Raw genomic sequence first — 17,067 nt, 5'->3', positions numbered from 1 at the left:
CGTCATTATGGATAAAAGAACCGAAAGACAGTGTTTAATCGTGTACAAAAGAGATGCTGTGGCTTGCTCTACACCGGTTTCCCCAACTCTAACCACAGTCCCAACTTTTGGAGGCCCATGCCAGCTCAGAGTGGAAATGAATAAGCAACAGGAACGTGATAACGGAAAAAAGGTGAATAAACGTTAAGATATGGCTCAAAGCATGCACAGGCCCAAAACCTTCAACGTTTCACACACACAAAACAACTTTGTCGCAGCATGTCCTGTTTATCTTAATTAAAGGGATGCCTGTGGAGGAAAACTAAAGTAGCCTCATACTTAATGATTGCTGCTTTCTTCAACCAGACAAGAATGTGCACACACCCAATCTATGCCTACTGCGACGCAGAGCTTCAACGTCATCATCACAACACAGCTGTGAAAACAATGGACTCCGACTACAGGTTTGTGCAAGGCATATCCTTTAACTCCAACTGCTACCTTAGCGCCCTGTGATGGACTGGCGGCCAGGGTGTCTCCCCGCCTGGCGCCCAGTGACTGCTGGGATAGGCTCTGGCATCCCCGCAACCCCAATTGGGATAAGCGGCTTGGATAATGGATGGATACTACCTTTGCTTGTTCCCTCCCATTTATGTTCTGGCACCCCACCTATCACCGTTAATTAATTACTAAACAGGCTAGGCCAGTAAATAGGCTTTCCATTGGCTAAGCCCTAAACCAAATTTGAATGAAACTGTATTTGCAAACAACGACAGACCTGTCAATCTTTGAACTCTACGCTTTGTAAAGAAGGAACACATTTTTATTACGATTACCAGATGACAGTCGTGTCTCTCATTATGCCTACTTTTGTGTTTTTTGTCTGTGTGTGTGTGTGTGAGAGAGAGAGAGAGAGAGAGAGAGAGAGAGAGAGAGAGAGAGAGAGAGAGAGAGAGAATGTGCATGTGTGTGATAGTGTGGAGCCAAATCCTCCAAATTTCTCCCTCACCATTTTACCACCACGAGCATATGGTATTCTTAACAATAATACCGTGTGAAAAGGCAACGCTGAACCAAAAAATAGTTCAGAACAAATGAGTAAATTAAAATTAAATATGTTTGTTGCCGACTGAATTGCTGACCAATAAGAAAAAAAGGGAACCACTGCGACAATAAAGGCTTCTTACAACCACAGTCAATACACACTGGAAGAAAGAAACATCAAAAATCAAATGATTGGCAAACAGAGACAGACTGGTCTGAATATACCAAGCACATCAACCCGTAAAAGAGTTTATCATAGGCCTACGAATCTAAGACCGATTTTCTATGGTCATTAGACTGACGGGGGACTGGTGACATACCCCAGGGGAAATCAGTGAAACCATACCAGCTCCTGTCAAGAGCTGCCATGGGACTGACTGAGAATCAAATGCAGAGAGCGAGAGCGAGAGAGAGACAGTCGGCAGTGTGAGATCAAGGAGGTGGTGTCAGATCAAGGCAACCATCAATAAAAATTCTAGAAGATATGAGGGCAATATAAGCAAATACATACACAGATCTACCACTTGCACAGAGACCTTGAGAAAGAGGTTTCAAAATAAATCTCAGCTAAATGTTTGAAAGGTGGACAAAAATGCAACAACGCTGAATCACGTCTAAATCTAACCCGACTACCGTGTTATCCCAACAGCGGTCTCACTGCAGTGGAAGTTCAACAACCATGGAGTGCAAGGGTGTGTGTGTACATCAGTGGCTGTGTGTGTGTGTGTGTGTGTGTGTGTGTGTGTGTGTGCGCAAGTGGCAGAGATGAACCATCAGGATGAGGGTAGTCATTGAAAAACAGCGCTCAACCATCCTCTTGCCTTTCAGCCCAGGAAACAGTAATCGGATATGAGAGGAGAATATGTGTGTGTGTGTGTGTGTGTGACCCGCTACTAAATTAGTCACTTGTTGTCCAACTTTGTCTGGCTTGCCCAACTGCCCAGGAGGAAAGGACAGATGGACGCAGAGAGAAAGAGAGAGAGAGAGAGAGAGAGCGTGACATTTTAAAGATGGTAATTATTCCGATGTTAATGCCGTGACATGTTGAAACAGTTACTGCATCCTTTCATGCGAGTTATTTGAAAACCGTTTTGTATTGTTGCCCCTTTATTAATTTACTACCATGCAAACATGCAATCATTTTTTTTGAGTTGATCACGAGAAACATATCCAGATTTAAACTATAACCAACGTACAGGGTGGATCATAGTTTAGCTTTTAAAAAAACAAAACAAAAAGATGGGCAGTGTTGTTTTCATTTTCTGCATGCAGACGCCAATAAGAGCATTGAAAGGAGGATAGTCTCTGGGGGGGGGGTAGCTTTAAAACAAGGATATGCTATGATATGAGCAAATGATAAAAAGAAGAACACACGCAAACAACAAACAAACACCCTGTAGGCCGACAAGCCACATGGGATTTTTCTTAGAAGACAGTGACTAGATGAATTAAACATTGTGAAATTGGCTACCATACTGCAATGCACATAGCAAAACAAAGGAGCCAAATCTCATTCTCACTGAGCGAAATCCGAGCGATTTAATTTCCCCAAACCCCCCCCCCCACTCCCCTTCTTAGTTTTCGGGCAAATAAAAACAAAGTGGTTCACCAGTTAGTTTACATAATATGTTCCAGGCAGTCACAAATAGCTGCAGAATCCCTTCCAGGAACGAAGTGATAACAATGTACTGTGGACATGAGAAGGGCGGGGGATTCATGTCGACAACCGTGTTGAGAATTTCTACTGAGATCTTCATGCCGGGTGGTTCTCCTTTTCTAACGTACTTATCACAGTTTGCTTCATGCAGCACAATTCATTTAGTCAATACTTAGACAACGCCACCCACACACACACTCTCTCTTTTACAAAATGACAAAGTCTCCACTCCCCCCCCCCCCCAAAAAATGACCAAAGTGCTCAAATCTATTTGGTGTCACGGGCATTACAGCATTACTGGGCATGCCTCAAGACAGTACAGCATGGATTTCTTGCTGGGATCTGGCGTAGCTCATCGTTCATGCTTGAGGATATTCTACCTTATACAGCCTGACACAGTGACCTATTATCTGTGGGTGAAGCCTCAAGTGCACGATCTGGGGAATAAGCTGTGCCCGACTGGCAGCTCACCGGATCTCAACACCCAGTCGTAGCGTTTGGACTGAACAAATAGCCACTGCGTAACTGAGCATAATAGCACTGCAAACTGCGAATGTGCCCCTGCCATCATTCAACCTGCAGATTTAAACGTAGACGTACACGTTGCAGACTGTGTGTGTGTGTGTGTGCAAAGGCATAACTAACAACATTCATTTGTGGTCGTCTGTGGGGTTTTTTTTTTTTACTTCATTTTATGCTTTTACACGGGATATGCTGTAAACTATGTCAAAGGGAGGAGAACACTCCTGCCTGATGTGCAGGTGCAGGCAGAAGCCCCATGGACTTGGATGCAATGAGCTTTTCAAGGCAATTCTAAATGACAGTGTGTGGAAATACAGCATCCGAGCACACCTCGCTAGTGTTACGCCACAGTATCCCCTAAACTATAACAAACCTTCCATTTTTAGTCACACGCAGAAGAGAAAAAAAATAAGACTAATAACCTAAACCCTGGTCAACGGCGCTGGTTTAACACAGAATCCCGTCACCACATCTTAGCTAATAAAGTAACATATGGCAACGGCATTAAAACGCATTCATGGGGGGGGGGTGCTGCTGCTGCTGCTGCTGCGAGGCTGTTTATTCTCTGCAGCGGTCGCACAATCTGCTGTTGGGGAGGCGCGTCAAAAAACAATAACGCCTGGGAAGAACGAGCCAAAAAAAAAAAACCATAAAAATAAAAATAAAATAAAATAAAAAAATCTCAGGCGCCAAGTCAGAACGCCACAGACCGACCACAACGAGACAGACGCTACAAGACGACCGCGGCTTCAAACAGCCGACACATGCCACTTACTTTATAGAATATCATCTTTAAAGTGCCGTAGAACCCCATCCTTGCGGGCCGGTGTGTGCGCGTGCGGGCTGCTTCACCCCCCCCCGCCCCCGCCTCCTTCAGTGAAACGCGTTGAAGTCCTGATAGGTGCGCGCGGCGGGACGGCTGTGGCGACGGCGCGAGGGCAGCGTACTCTCAGGTGAACCCGGCGACGCCGTCTGTGATGTGAACATTGCTTGGGCACGTCACCCGGGGGCCGGCCGTGAGCGCGTCCGGGACGTCAAACCCCGGCTGAGCGAAAGCCCCGCCGCGTCGCGCGGAGCACAGCGGGCCGACGGAACGGAACAGCGACCCGGAGGAAGAGAGGGAGAGAGAGGGAGGAAGAGGGAGAAAACAGAAAGCCCCGACGAAGACGAGGACGACGCGACGCAAGAGCCCCGCAACGCTTGTAGCACCGACTGCCTCCTCGCAGGACTGTGAGAGAGAGCGAGAGCGCGAGAGAGAGGGAGCGAGAGAGAGAAAGAGAGAGAGCGCGAGCGAGAGAGAGAGAGCGCGAGAGAGACGCGGAGAGAGAGCATAATGAGCAGGGGAGAAGAGATGAGGAGAAAAAAAAGGTGGTGGGGGTGGGGGTGGGGGGGGCGGTTAGAGCGCGGAGCCATGCCCTCTTCAGGGGCCGCACAGCGCTCTGCTACGCCCGAGATCCGATTACATCCTCCCCGATGGAGAGGAGGAGAATGGTGCAGTCCAACATCCAACAGCATGCGCAGCGCATCAATTATATCAACAGGACATCGGGGAAGAAATGCATAATAGACGAGCGGTGGGGGGGGGGACGCGGGCTGGGGACCCACTTGTTTTTTCTTTTGCACTGCTCACATGGTCGTTAAAGCGTCCTCAAACTTGTTGCGGAACCTAAACATTACCCTTTAACGCATGTGCCCCGCCCAAAAACTCCCCCTCCTCAACAGTCCCTTGGAAATGCCCCCCCCCTTATTACTAAGGGCAATTATTAAAACTGCATAGCTGTTGGAGTTTAGCTGACGAACAAAATTTGTCAGAGCAATTTCAAAGCACAGGAGGGGGGAAAAGCCCTTTCCATGGGGTTTTTGGAGTGCAAAATATCAAATATTATACACTTCAGCTCTACACTGGGATACACCTAGGTGACAAGATATAGCCGGCCTTATGGTCCACTTGGCATGGTACCATGCAGTGCAAGTGATGTACGCCCCGTGCACCTGTTTATCAACTCAAAAATTGGATAGCCAACTATGTGACAAATCCCAACCTTGAAACTGCAGATCTAGGCAATAAATAATCACAAAAGGACACATTTTTGGACAGTGCACATGGATTCACTGTGCAAAAAAGTATTACTTGAACTAGAACTCAAGAAACCACATTTTCAAAGGGCCTCCTTGTTATCAAGTAAGAAAACCAGTAGAGGAAAATAAACATGACAAATTTATTCCACCTATATGACATAAAATCACTAACTTTTTTTTGAAGTCACCAAATTTACTTTCATTGTAGTTTTGCAATATTTGCCTTGCACCTTAATATTTTCTGGCTGTGTGCACAAGTATGCATTTATACATACATATACAGCATGTATATTGGGGTCATATTGCTTGTAGCATACTTACAATTACATACTAATTTGTGTGTCCATTTGAAAGTGTTAGCATTTAGTGTAGTGGACACAAATCAGTGGCATAAAATAGCGTTTTCCTGGTAGTTATGTTGAGACTCCCGTAGTGTAACACACTGGCCTCAAAGACAAAAACAAAAATGTTTTGACTGCCTTGAACTTCCTGGATGGCGAGTAAAGTCACAGTAACTACACTTTTTCCCCCTCTGTTGCTACTACATGCAGGCATATTTACCTTAGCTATGTTGGCCTATATCAGTAAAGTCTCTGCTCCCCCAATTCAAAAATTCTCACTGAATCTACACCGATCATAGGACTGATCATTTTCATGTCTCCACAATGGAAATCTGCTGCAGCGACAGGAACCTTTAACCCATGAGGAAATACAGATTAGCTCATCTTCTCACATTCAGAAGCAAGCCATCAACCCCACCTCACAAGTGCAAATGATCAGCAATCAATTCTCATGAGCACATATACTGTGTACTGCAAGGTTACCAGCAAATTGTGTAGTTGAAAATGGAGCAAGAGCAAGCAGTTGTCGTACAAGGGCAGAAAACTTGGTCTTGTGAGATGAAGGGGTGTTTGAAAGCGTGGTGGTATGCAGGGTGCGGCATACAAGAAAATCTTTTCCCTCTATGCATTACAAGGAACAAAATCCACTGTGATGTGGATAAGTGTTGCGGCCAGAGACGGGAGACTGAATGACCCGTGAGATGTTAGTCACATTTACAGTGTCCTTACAGTATTTTCCTTTACATCACAACAGTTTGGACCACAGCCTAACTAAAGTAAGTAACTATGGTATGCCAGATAACAGAAGGTGCATTCAGGGTTGACCACATCAAATTGATGCTACTTAGCATATTGCCCGTCTTTATCTAAGCAGTGATACACGTATTTCCATTTGATGACACTGTTGCATCATGGGAAAATGTATTTAATTTTGAAATGTGTAACATTTGAATGTTTACGGGACTTTTTCAGGTATAGTGTTGCACTAAATACTTGCACTTAGTTTTGAGAAAGTAGAAAATGTTGCAGGAATTGCTCAAAAGCAATTGAGAAAAACTGTAATAACCTGCTGCCACTGTCAAGCAGTTGTTGGGACTTCCCTAAATGTAGATGTGTATATAATTCAACAATACGTAATGGGGTTTAGCAACTAGGGCAAACTAGTGCACAAACTGGTTTCTCAAACCTTCAATATAAGGCTTAAGACATGTGATATTAAGCTATTTGTTATCATGTTACAAAACATGTAACACCACCTTATCTTGGGCTGTATAGGAGTTAGCTCTTAATTTGCCCGTACTGTAATGTGATGCAGTTATTTCAGAATAAAGTACTTTGTGTCCTAGGACTAGAAAACCGCTTCAGAATACAGTCATTCATTTTTTTTATGTTGACACCATTTACAGCGTAGATTACCCAAACCAAAAAAACAAAAAAAAAAAAGAAAGCCAAAGACAATAAAGGCTCATGGGAAGGGCTCTATTCATTTGTTGGCGTGTAGCAGGTTCTCACATCTTAACAGACACTCAAGGCCTATCCCTTTAATTATTTCATCATCCAGACTTAAGTGGGAACTTGAGGGCTTTAGAAATGAAAGGTAACACTTGGCAAGATTCCTGAAACCATTGTCTATAACTGGACCAAACAATGAACCTTTGTGAGATCATGATCACACAACGTCCGTATTTACATTTTAGTTTTAATTACGTAAATAAACAATTGCCACGATGAAGGGGATGCTGCAGCATCTTGTGCTTCAGAAAAAGAAAAAAGTGTAAAACAAAATGAAAAAAAAATGTAAAAGATAAGATACAATATCTATTAAGTATGGAACCAAATGCGGTTGGTTTTACTTTTTAGTAGTCGAGTCTGAGAATACCGGACAGGTGTAGGGTCACAGATAATGCAGCCCTTTCTCACAGCGGCTTTCTTTCATCTCTATTGCCCCCGCAGTACAAAACAACATTCAAAGTTAGGGAGACTGGGGTGGAGCAGACAGGACGGTTTTGGTTTTGTTTGAGGTGACCCTCATGAGAAAACCCTCTTTGCTCCTCTCTGCTGGCCCAACCTTTACACAGCACATTGGAATGCTCGGCATGCAAAAGGGGTTGCGTTGCGGCCTTTGAATAGGCCGTGGCCTCCTTTGTCGATCCCCTTCTGCCACTCTGTAAAGCATTAACAGGCCTTTCCCTGGCGCTGACCTTCTGTTTATCAAATCCAGAGCCCTGCTAACCCGACACAAAGCTTCACAAATCATCCCCTTCGGAGCAACTTCATCCCGCATCCCATTTTTGTCCTTCATAAAAATAATATTTTGGGTGCGTGGCATCAGATGTGAGCTACTTGGGTAACAGTATTAGGAATGGAAATAAATGTGCGGATACACCCTCTTCTTGCATTGCTGTGCAGTGAATAGTTGGTGGGCATATGTAAAGGCTGTCTAATGTGATCTCTCGCACACATAGACAACATGGACGTTTGTAACCGAGCTGTAAACGAACGAGGGAGTGAATAAATAATGATGTAGTTAGTAATGAACCATAGCTCACTTATACCCTTTTTTTGGTCAAATTACATATTTGAATATGGCTTTTAAAAAAAAATCAAAACAACAGATGTGGTTAGAAGAAAAACAATAACACTCCGAAAGAATAAAGGCTGTTTTAAGCAAACGTTCACAATGGGGCGCTGAACTTGTAGGAGGCAAATACTTCTTGGGCAGTGATGCATCACTAAACAGGGCCATGTCATTGTGCGATTGTTCCCCGTGACAAACGGGGTACCAGGGGAGTCTTCCTCAATAGATTTTTAGCCATGGCAGAGTGTGAGTCACATTTCAAATTGGACAGATGACATGTATGTGGGGGTGCAGGGGAGGGGGGGGGCATGTATATGGAAAGCATGGATCATGGTATTCACAAAGCACAATAATAGCATCATCTGCATGAGGTTGAATTAACATTCTACAGCCACCCACGCGACTAAAATGAAGTGCATGTTTGATGGGGTCAGGTCAACAGGAATATTAAAGTAATGGGCTCTGGTATCTTCTCTGTGACATCGGGTCAACGGGAAATAAATTGAAAAAGAATTTGCAGTATTTGTTTAGCGATGCACTGATTCCACTTTTTTTTTTTTCAGACCAAGTACAAGTACTTACATTTGGGTACTTGCCGATACCGAGTACCGATACGAGTACTTAATAATACCGTTACAGTTCTGACGATGGCTTTGAAAACATGTTTCACTTTCGTCAGATGTTCCTCACTTTCTGACTGTAACAAACCAAATATACAACATGTTGCCGACATTCAACCTGTAACGCATTTTAGCAGATTCAGTACAACATACAAGTCTAGCAGAACAACTGAAGTGATATGTTATCATATGTGCCTGGCACGGACGCGGCACATCACGTAGGCAGGGCGGAGTGGACTTTGTTTTTTTACCTGCTATACCAACTGTGTCTGTGTTGTGTGTGGTTGCTTGCCAGCTGTTTCTGCTTCACTGCGTGCATATTGAGTTTTGCCAAGTTGATAATGCAGTTGGCTTGGCAGGGTCTGGAAGCGTAGGCTATATTAACTGGTATCCAGGATCATGGATACACATTGATTTGATTGATTCGCCATCTCTGCCAGGCAGTAGCCTGGAGAGGATTATGCGTTTGGTTATGTACGTGTGTGTGTGTGTGTGTGTGTGTGTGTGTGTGTGTGTGTGTGTGTGTGTGTGTGTGTGTGTGTGTGTGTGTGTGTCTGTCCGCAGTTAATCTCACAAACTACTGGACTTATCTGCCTAAAAATTTTTATGCATAGTTATGACTATGATGAAGAACATCTCGTGGTTGCAGTGATTCGAAACCTTCAAAAAAATGTTTGTTCTCGCCATCGCCGCACCCTCTCTTCATTCACTCTCTAGCTCGCGTGACCAATGCTGCTTTCGGTCCCTGCCTGATCCGAGTCAACCGTGCGCATGCACGACTCACATCTACGGTTGAGTCAGATCAGACAGCGACAGCGTCAAAACCAAAACATTATATTTGGATATGAGTCTTGTTTTTTTTTTTTTGTCTGTGTGCGCGTGTATTTCCCTTCCCCCGGTAGGCAAAAAATAGGGGTGGTTTGTTGCCAAGTTTGAGCACCGGAGAATGGGAGACAGGTATGCCTGGCGGAGATCTGCACTCTGCTGACTGCACTCCTCTAGTTTTAACGTGTCATGAATAAAAAACAAAAAAACAAAAAACAAAAAAACCACAAGGTTGCATTGCTGCATCGCATTGCCTCTGGTTTAATGAGGCATTTATTTTAATCATTTTTAAACATAAAGTCTTTGTTTTTTACTCGGTCCTACGTAGTTTTTCCCATGTTGAAGCAGAAGTGAAGCAGAAAACACGGCTGGCACACAATCGCACACGACACTGTCACAGTGTGGAAGGTAAAAAAAAAGTTAGACACGCTTGTAACTTTGTCATTTCTTGCTCCATTTGGACAAATAACACACTGACGTGTTCATCTGCTCCTCGGTCATCGCTCGGCATTGTCTATCTGGCTCCATATCCTCTCCTTTTCCCATAATAATGGCAACCAAAAAAAAAAACGGGCACCACTCACTTTTCACAATTTCTGCTGGAATTGTCTAGCCGGGTATTGGGTGCGGTTGTATTGCAGTTTTACGAGTACGATTATGAGTACACGAGGACAATATCGGACCGATACAAGATACTGGTATCTTGAAGCTTAGCAGAGCCTTTGGTAAAGGTCATTTCATCGAACTTAACAGCGCAATGAAAGGGAATTCTGATACAAGGAAGAGTTTGCTAAGGAACTAATTGTTATATTTACACCAATATGTGAATAATAGATATTCCTCTTAACTACAATAAAACATGTTTATATAATATAGAAAGAGAGGTGACCAAAACCTAATCATAGGACCATCTGTAAAATCAAATTAAAATCAACTTAAAAATCAAGATAATTCACATGGACAAGTCAGCTTACGGCAAGCTGAAAAGAATGCAGGGGAAAATATGAGCTGCCAGATAAAAACACGGATCTCATTTTATTCCGCTATTCTTGACTGGTTGGCTGATGAAAGTGGTGGCCATTACTGTTACAAAAGACCACATGATAAGACTGAGAAGTGTGACCTTCAAATCACAACATGAAGTCCAAACACAGTCTCTTTGAAAGCTGAAGCCCTTTTCTACGTCTTTTAGGGATAATTACCATTTCCGCTATACAGAGCCATCAATGGGAGTGAATGGGCAACCTTTTCAGTGCCAAATATAACTGCAAAGAAATGCTATGGCTGGCAATACAGGGTAGGAGTTATGTCTAAATAAAAACTAACCAATTCATGTGAATGACTGAAAAAGAGTTCACACAACCAGGGTATCGGTCTCAGCAAGAGTTTTTAAGCACATTTCTTTCATCAGCGCCAATTTCATAATTGCCGCCACTGAAACTATTTTGAATAATCGGAGAAATCCCCCAGACTGCTTGCATAAATGCGCTGACATCACATGGGCTCACATATGAAAGCTACAAGGGGAATTAACTGAAGCACTGGGATTGTAGAGACCATTCATTTTGTTTTTATTTTTACTATTTTTCTGCACTAATGGACACCATCAGTCTACATCGCACTTGCTGCGTTACAAGTCACTGTCACCTTGTCTGAAAAGTTGCTGTCAGCTTATGCTTAAGCATTTTGCCCCTTCTGTACTAAAAGATCAACACCTGTGGGGTTTCTTAGCATTGACCCTCTGTGACAGTACACGTCGCTCTTGTCAGCAGACATGGCAGCCTCCTAGTGGCATTAATTATAATACAAAAATCCCTCACAATTTTATCATTAATGGTCAAACGTGGCTGAAACTTTTCTTATGGGCTCTCAATGTTACAAGCTACCAACCTATGCATGCATTTGCATTACATTTTCTTTTCCTTTAAGAATGATCAAAGAAAGCATGAAAAAAAACTGTCTTTATTTTGGCTAGTTTGATGGTGAAAATGACTGATGCAATTCAACAGCAATGGAACTTGTCATGGAGAAAAATTGAGTGCAAGTCTTTTGAAATTTTCTCAACCATCCAAGGATGTTAAAATTAACTGGGAATAAATACAAATTTGTTTTGATATGAAAGAGAAAATGCAGGTGTTGCTTAATTTAATGAATGAAAAAGTGAACCCATGTATACACAGATGAGCCAAAACATTAAAACCACATGCCTAATATTGTGTAGGTCCCCCTCGTGCCATCAAAACAGCTTTGACCCGTTGAGGCATGGACTCCACGAGACCTCTGAAGGTGTCTTCTGGTATCTGGCACCAAGACGTTAGAAGGAGACCATTTAAGTCCTGTAATTGCAAGGTGGAGCCTCCATGTACCGGACCCAATTTTACAGCACATCCTACAGATGCTCGATCAGACTGAGTTGAAGCTATTGCCTCGGCCTCCAAGTTCCAAGGCAACAGCTTCAACTGTTTGTCATGTTCCTCAAACTAATCCCAAACAAGTTTTGCAGTGTGGCAGGGTGCATTATCCTGCTGAAAGAGGCCAATGCCCTCAGGGAATACCATTGCCATGAAGGGGTGTACTTGGTCTGCAACAACGTTTAGATAGGTGGTACGTGTCAAAGTAACATCCACATGAATGCCAGGACCCAACATTTCTCAGCAGTATATTGCCCAGAGCATTACACTGCTTCCACCGGCTGGCCTTCTTCCCCTAGTGCATGCTGATGCCATCTCTTCCCCGGGTCAGTGACACACATGCACCTGGCCATCCACATGATGTAAAAGAAAACGTGATTTATCACACCAGGCCACCTTCTTCCATTGCTCCATGGTCCAGTTCTGAAGCTCACATGCCCACTGTAGGTGCTTTTGACGGTGGACAGGGGTCATCGTGGGCATTTTGAACAGTCTGTGGCTATGCAGCCCCATATGCAGCAAGCTGTGATGCACTGTGTGTCCTGACACCTGTCTATTATAGCCAGCATTAACTTTTTTAGCAATTTGAACTAAAGTAGCTCTTCTGTGGGATTGGACCAGACAGGCTAGCCTTTGCTTCCCATGTGTGTTAATGAGCCTTGGGTGCCCATGATCCTGTCGTCGGTTCACCAGTTGTCCTTCCTTGGACCACTTTTGGTAGGTACTGACCCCTGCATACCAGGAACACCACACAAGACCTGCTGTTTTGGAGATGATCTGACCCAGTCATCTAGCCATCACAATTTGGCTCTTGTCACAAGTCACTCAGATCCTTACACTTGCCAATTTTTCCTGCTTCCAACACATCAACTTCAAGAACGGACTGTTCACTTGCTGCCTAATATATTACACCCCTTGACAGGTGACATTGTAACGAGAGAATCAATGTTATACACTACCTGTCAGTGGTTTTACTGTTTTGGCTGATTGGTGTATATACTTGTGCAAGGTGAGTGAGTGAGTGAGTGAGTGAGTGAGTGAGTGAGTGAGTGAGTGAGTGAGTGAGTGAGTGAGTGAGTGAGTGAGTGAGTGAGTGAGTGAGTGAGAGAGAGAGAGAGAGAGAGAGAGAGAGAGAGAGAGAGAGAGAGAGAGAGAGAGAGAGAGAGAGAGAGAGAGAGAGAGAGAGAGAGACCGTGAAGATGGGAGGAAGCTGTAACATGTCAAGAGAACATGTGTATGACTGTTTTGTGGTTTGAAACACATGTTCTATGATAGAGAACTCATGTCTTTCTGCTTGACTGGATGAGGATCTGTGGCACAGAAACATGATGCATAGACGGGGTAGCGCTCCCATCTGGGAATTACTTACGCAATTGCTTTGAGCGCTGTAGAAATGGGAAAAGGCTCAAATGCATTAAATGTCCATTCCAGTGCAAAAAATAATTTTCAAGCTAGCAGGGTGATAGGGGATAATTTAAGATCGATATTAGCATGACTTAGGAATAACAGGAACTTCCATTCCTATTTTGAAATGTAGCCATTGCTTTAGCAGCACTGTTCTAAACCTTTTAAATAAAAATAGTTATGCCTAAAATAGTAATGCCTGACACTACAGGAAGTTTAGTAATGCTATGCCACATGTACAGCGTGCTCTTGAATACAAAGGTCCACATTATCTGAAAGTATAGCTGGCTGGGTTAGACGTATGCTTAAGAGAGCGGTGTCTCCAGAGAGCTGGAGTGCTGAGCGTGCTGTCAAGGGTCAAGAGTCACAACAGTTTCATTTCAGGAAGGGCAGAGGAGCAGTGACCCCCACAGGAATATGAAAGTCTATTTGGTTGTTTGTTTCTCCCTTGCAAAAACACACACAAACACCTGAGACTACTGCAAGCTGTCTTCAAGTTGGAGGCAGAAAGCAGAGAGAAAGAACAGAGAATCAGCTGAGAGGGGACGCTGACTAAAAGGGCAGTTGGAATGTGGGGGATGAAGAAAATGCAGCTGACATATTACGGAGCAGCACATTCAGCTCTGAGTAGTTAAGGATGCAATCACCTCAGTAGAGATAGACAAAGGGTCAACATTGATCCGGGCTACATGAAGATGCAGACAGAGCCAGAACACTCCGGTAAAAAAAACAACAAAAAAAAACAAGTTTTATGTTCTAACAATAAACACACAAGGAAGTCCTGTGTGTTTTTAAAGCTACGAAGGCATAATGGCAGCTGTTTCTGCTAAAAAAGAAAAAAGGTTAGCGGTACTAGTTGAGTGGGGCTAATGTTTGAGGCCTCAGTCATGTGTGCACATGATCAACAGTTTCTCGAGGTGGAAGCTTGTCCGGCTGAATTGGTCCCAGCATGAGTTTTCTGATGAGGTATATCCCACGCTGGGAAACTGAGACAGGGCAAGCAGAAAGAAGGATCCAAATCTTTCTCAAAGGGAACCTCAAATGCTAGTGTGTGGTCCGGGTTTAGGATATTCAGTTTATGATTAAGGAGGAAGTGAGAAGCCATGCCTTGCCTGTCTTATGCTCTTCAATCATAGCTTTACAAACAGCATGAATCCAACAACCACCTCGAGTTTCCTCGACACCCCTACAGCAAGCTAACTGCACATAATGCAGCTCAGCCAGCAAGTCGAGTTCATCCAACAAAAGAAAAATGTATTGTAAAAAGTTCCCTAACTTCACAATTGGGTTTAGTCAGCAGGTCAAAGCTGGTAGCAAGCAGGTGCTTTTGTGTGCGTAGCGGGAAGCAGCTTCGATGTAGACATGTCCTGCATTATTTAGGACAGCAATCTGCCCGTCATTACTAAAACATTAAGGTAAGTGGCTGTAAGAAGTTAAGTGCTTGTGTTTACTTAAAGAGCACAGTAAATTGTCAAGTGACCTCGACCCCCTCTAAATGGGTGTTCATTGAGAGTAGCAGTTTTAAATCACTGTTAGCATGCATGGCTTCATACACCGTCACTGCCTTTTCCTGTTCCCCTCCTCCAGCTCCCTTGTGTATGCCCAACAACTCTTTAGAGGCTTGTAGGAAAGAACACTCCTACACACACGCTACAGCTACACAGCGTGTATTACTTCCTTTCTTACTGTGAATGGAAAAGTGAATGCAAAGTTATTTACAAGTTCACCAGATCCATTGTTATCCTTTATTCAAATAGGTTTTACCTTGCCCATTTTTCCACAGCTACAAGTTCGTATCTTGGCTTTAACAGAGTCGTGCCGGAGACTTTTTATGAATGTCCTCATAGTGTGGGAGTTTGGTCATTTTTCTGACAACACTTCAGCAGTGAAAGTGAAAAAATATATAAACATATAAAATTTAACAAACACACTTTTTAGCCTATAGATTTTTTTTTTAGCAAAGAAAAATGTGCAAAGCCTTAAAAATTACACAACTAATTCAATTTCCTTCTTGAAATGAGAGGGGATACACTGCTGCTCCTTAAAAACCTAACTAACCTGTTCAAGCTGAGGCCAGCCCAAAAATCAAATATTCTATGTTTAAAGTCATTGGTTCTGCACCAATTTAAAACATAGTTTAACTGTAGCTAGCTCTAATTACAGTTAAGATGATAGTTTTTAAGTAACATTTAAAGATAGTCTCTTGAAAATGTTCATGGTTTTTTGGAAAATTTTTAGACTACCCCTATAATGAAGAGATTTTACTTTCAATACAGAAAAAAACGTCTGGTCATTACAGAAAAATATATTAATTTGCAAGTAGTGTCACACTAATTCATCATCTAAAACACTGTTGAGTTAAACAATGAATTCCTGATGATTATTCCTGTAAACCACTGAGACTCCTCCATTGCTCAGTCTTCTCATTCTCAATAATTTAAACTCCATACTTTGCAATGAAAGTCAATGGGCCCAGCTAACAAGAATCTCCTAAAAATAGAATATTTAAGCCCTCTAATGACACTGTGTATTTGCTTCATGGTAGGGAGGCTAAGCCTCTGCTGGGCGGCCGTCTGTGTAGCAGTCTTTTTGTGTAAATTGAATGTCCTTCTCCTGGTAGAGAGTGTACTCTATGTTAGTGTTTTGGTCATAGTTTTAAGCCTCCCATTTTTAAAGGTCTAGTTTAGTACCTTGTTGTGACCTTGGGCTATCTATAACTCTGACCTCTGAGTATACAGCCAGCTGATGCCAACTGATCATAACAGCCATGCTCTGTGCAGACAGCCTTTATGTTACCATGTAGGGAACGGAATATATAATAGGTGCAAATAAGACCACAAGGTTTAGGGTGCTGGTAATCATTGTCCAGAACTCAGAAACAAAACACAACTTAGTAGCTGCAGTTACATGGACAATATTTCCTCAACCCAATTGAAATCATTCTGATTAGAGATTCCAACTTAACCATTTACATGGACGCTAAATAAAGTGATCCGATAAGATGTGCGTTTACATGTCCCAAAGCATTTAATGAGAATATAACTTTTGACATACGCAAAGTGGCTCCGCATACTGTGAAGCATCTAATCTGCTGAAAATATAACAGAAGAAGACGTGGTTCCGCCTGTTAATACAATTGCCAACATGGACCCACATTGTATCCTGGGAACAATATTTGCGTTTCTGCTATTCTTTCTAATAAAGTCTGATGTATATGGGATTTTTGAGACCGACACAGATACTGATTTTAGAAGAGAAACATTCACAGATTACCAATATGGCAGCCGATATAGTGAATTTTGGAACTGGAATGAAAACAGACCTTTTTAATGTGTATTGTGCACCGATTTTGCACCGATATGACCATGCAATGGGCCTCAGAAGGCTGCTTTTAAAAAAAAAAACTTTATTAAAGAATATTTAACATTATTATACATTGTCAACCAATTCTAGAAATGAGCACTGAAAAAATATATAAAAATAAAATAAATAGCTAAATAAACATCAGTATGTTCAGTATCAGTCAATTGCTGACCATTTAAATAAAGAATAAATAAATATAAAATAAATAAAATAAACATCAATACTGTTCAGTATCAGCCGGTTG

The 17,067-nt window shown here is 42.7% G+C and overlaps 1 protein-coding gene across 3 annotated transcripts in view; it reads right to left on the bottom strand.

Annotated features, from left to right (window-relative positions):
- The window catches only part of fbxw7 (F-box and WD repeat domain containing 7), a 191,613-nt gene that overhangs the window by 21,818 nt on the left and 152,728 nt on the right, over nucleotides 1-17,067 (bottom strand). Inside the window, exon 1 of one of the 3 annotated variants that reach the window (XM_056279938.1) lies at nucleotides 3,978-4,048. The exons of the other annotated variants lie outside the window; for them this stretch is intronic. Within the exon in view, the coding sequence (XP_056135913.1) occupies nucleotides 3,978-4,016 (39 nt within the window). The 5' untranslated portion in view covers nucleotides 4,017-4,048. Of the gene's footprint in view, nucleotides 1-3,977; nucleotides 4,049-17,067 lie in introns of those variants that run through there. 3 annotated transcript variants of the gene reach the window in all.

Source organism: Lampris incognitus, chromosome 5 (assembly GCF_029633865.1).
Source record: "Lampris incognitus isolate fLamInc1 chromosome 5, fLamInc1.hap2, whole genome shotgun sequence".
Lineage (NCBI taxonomy): Eukaryota > Metazoa > Chordata > Actinopteri > Lampriformes > Lampridae > Lampris > Lampris incognitus.
This window is presented reverse-complemented; position numbering and strand designations above follow the sequence as displayed.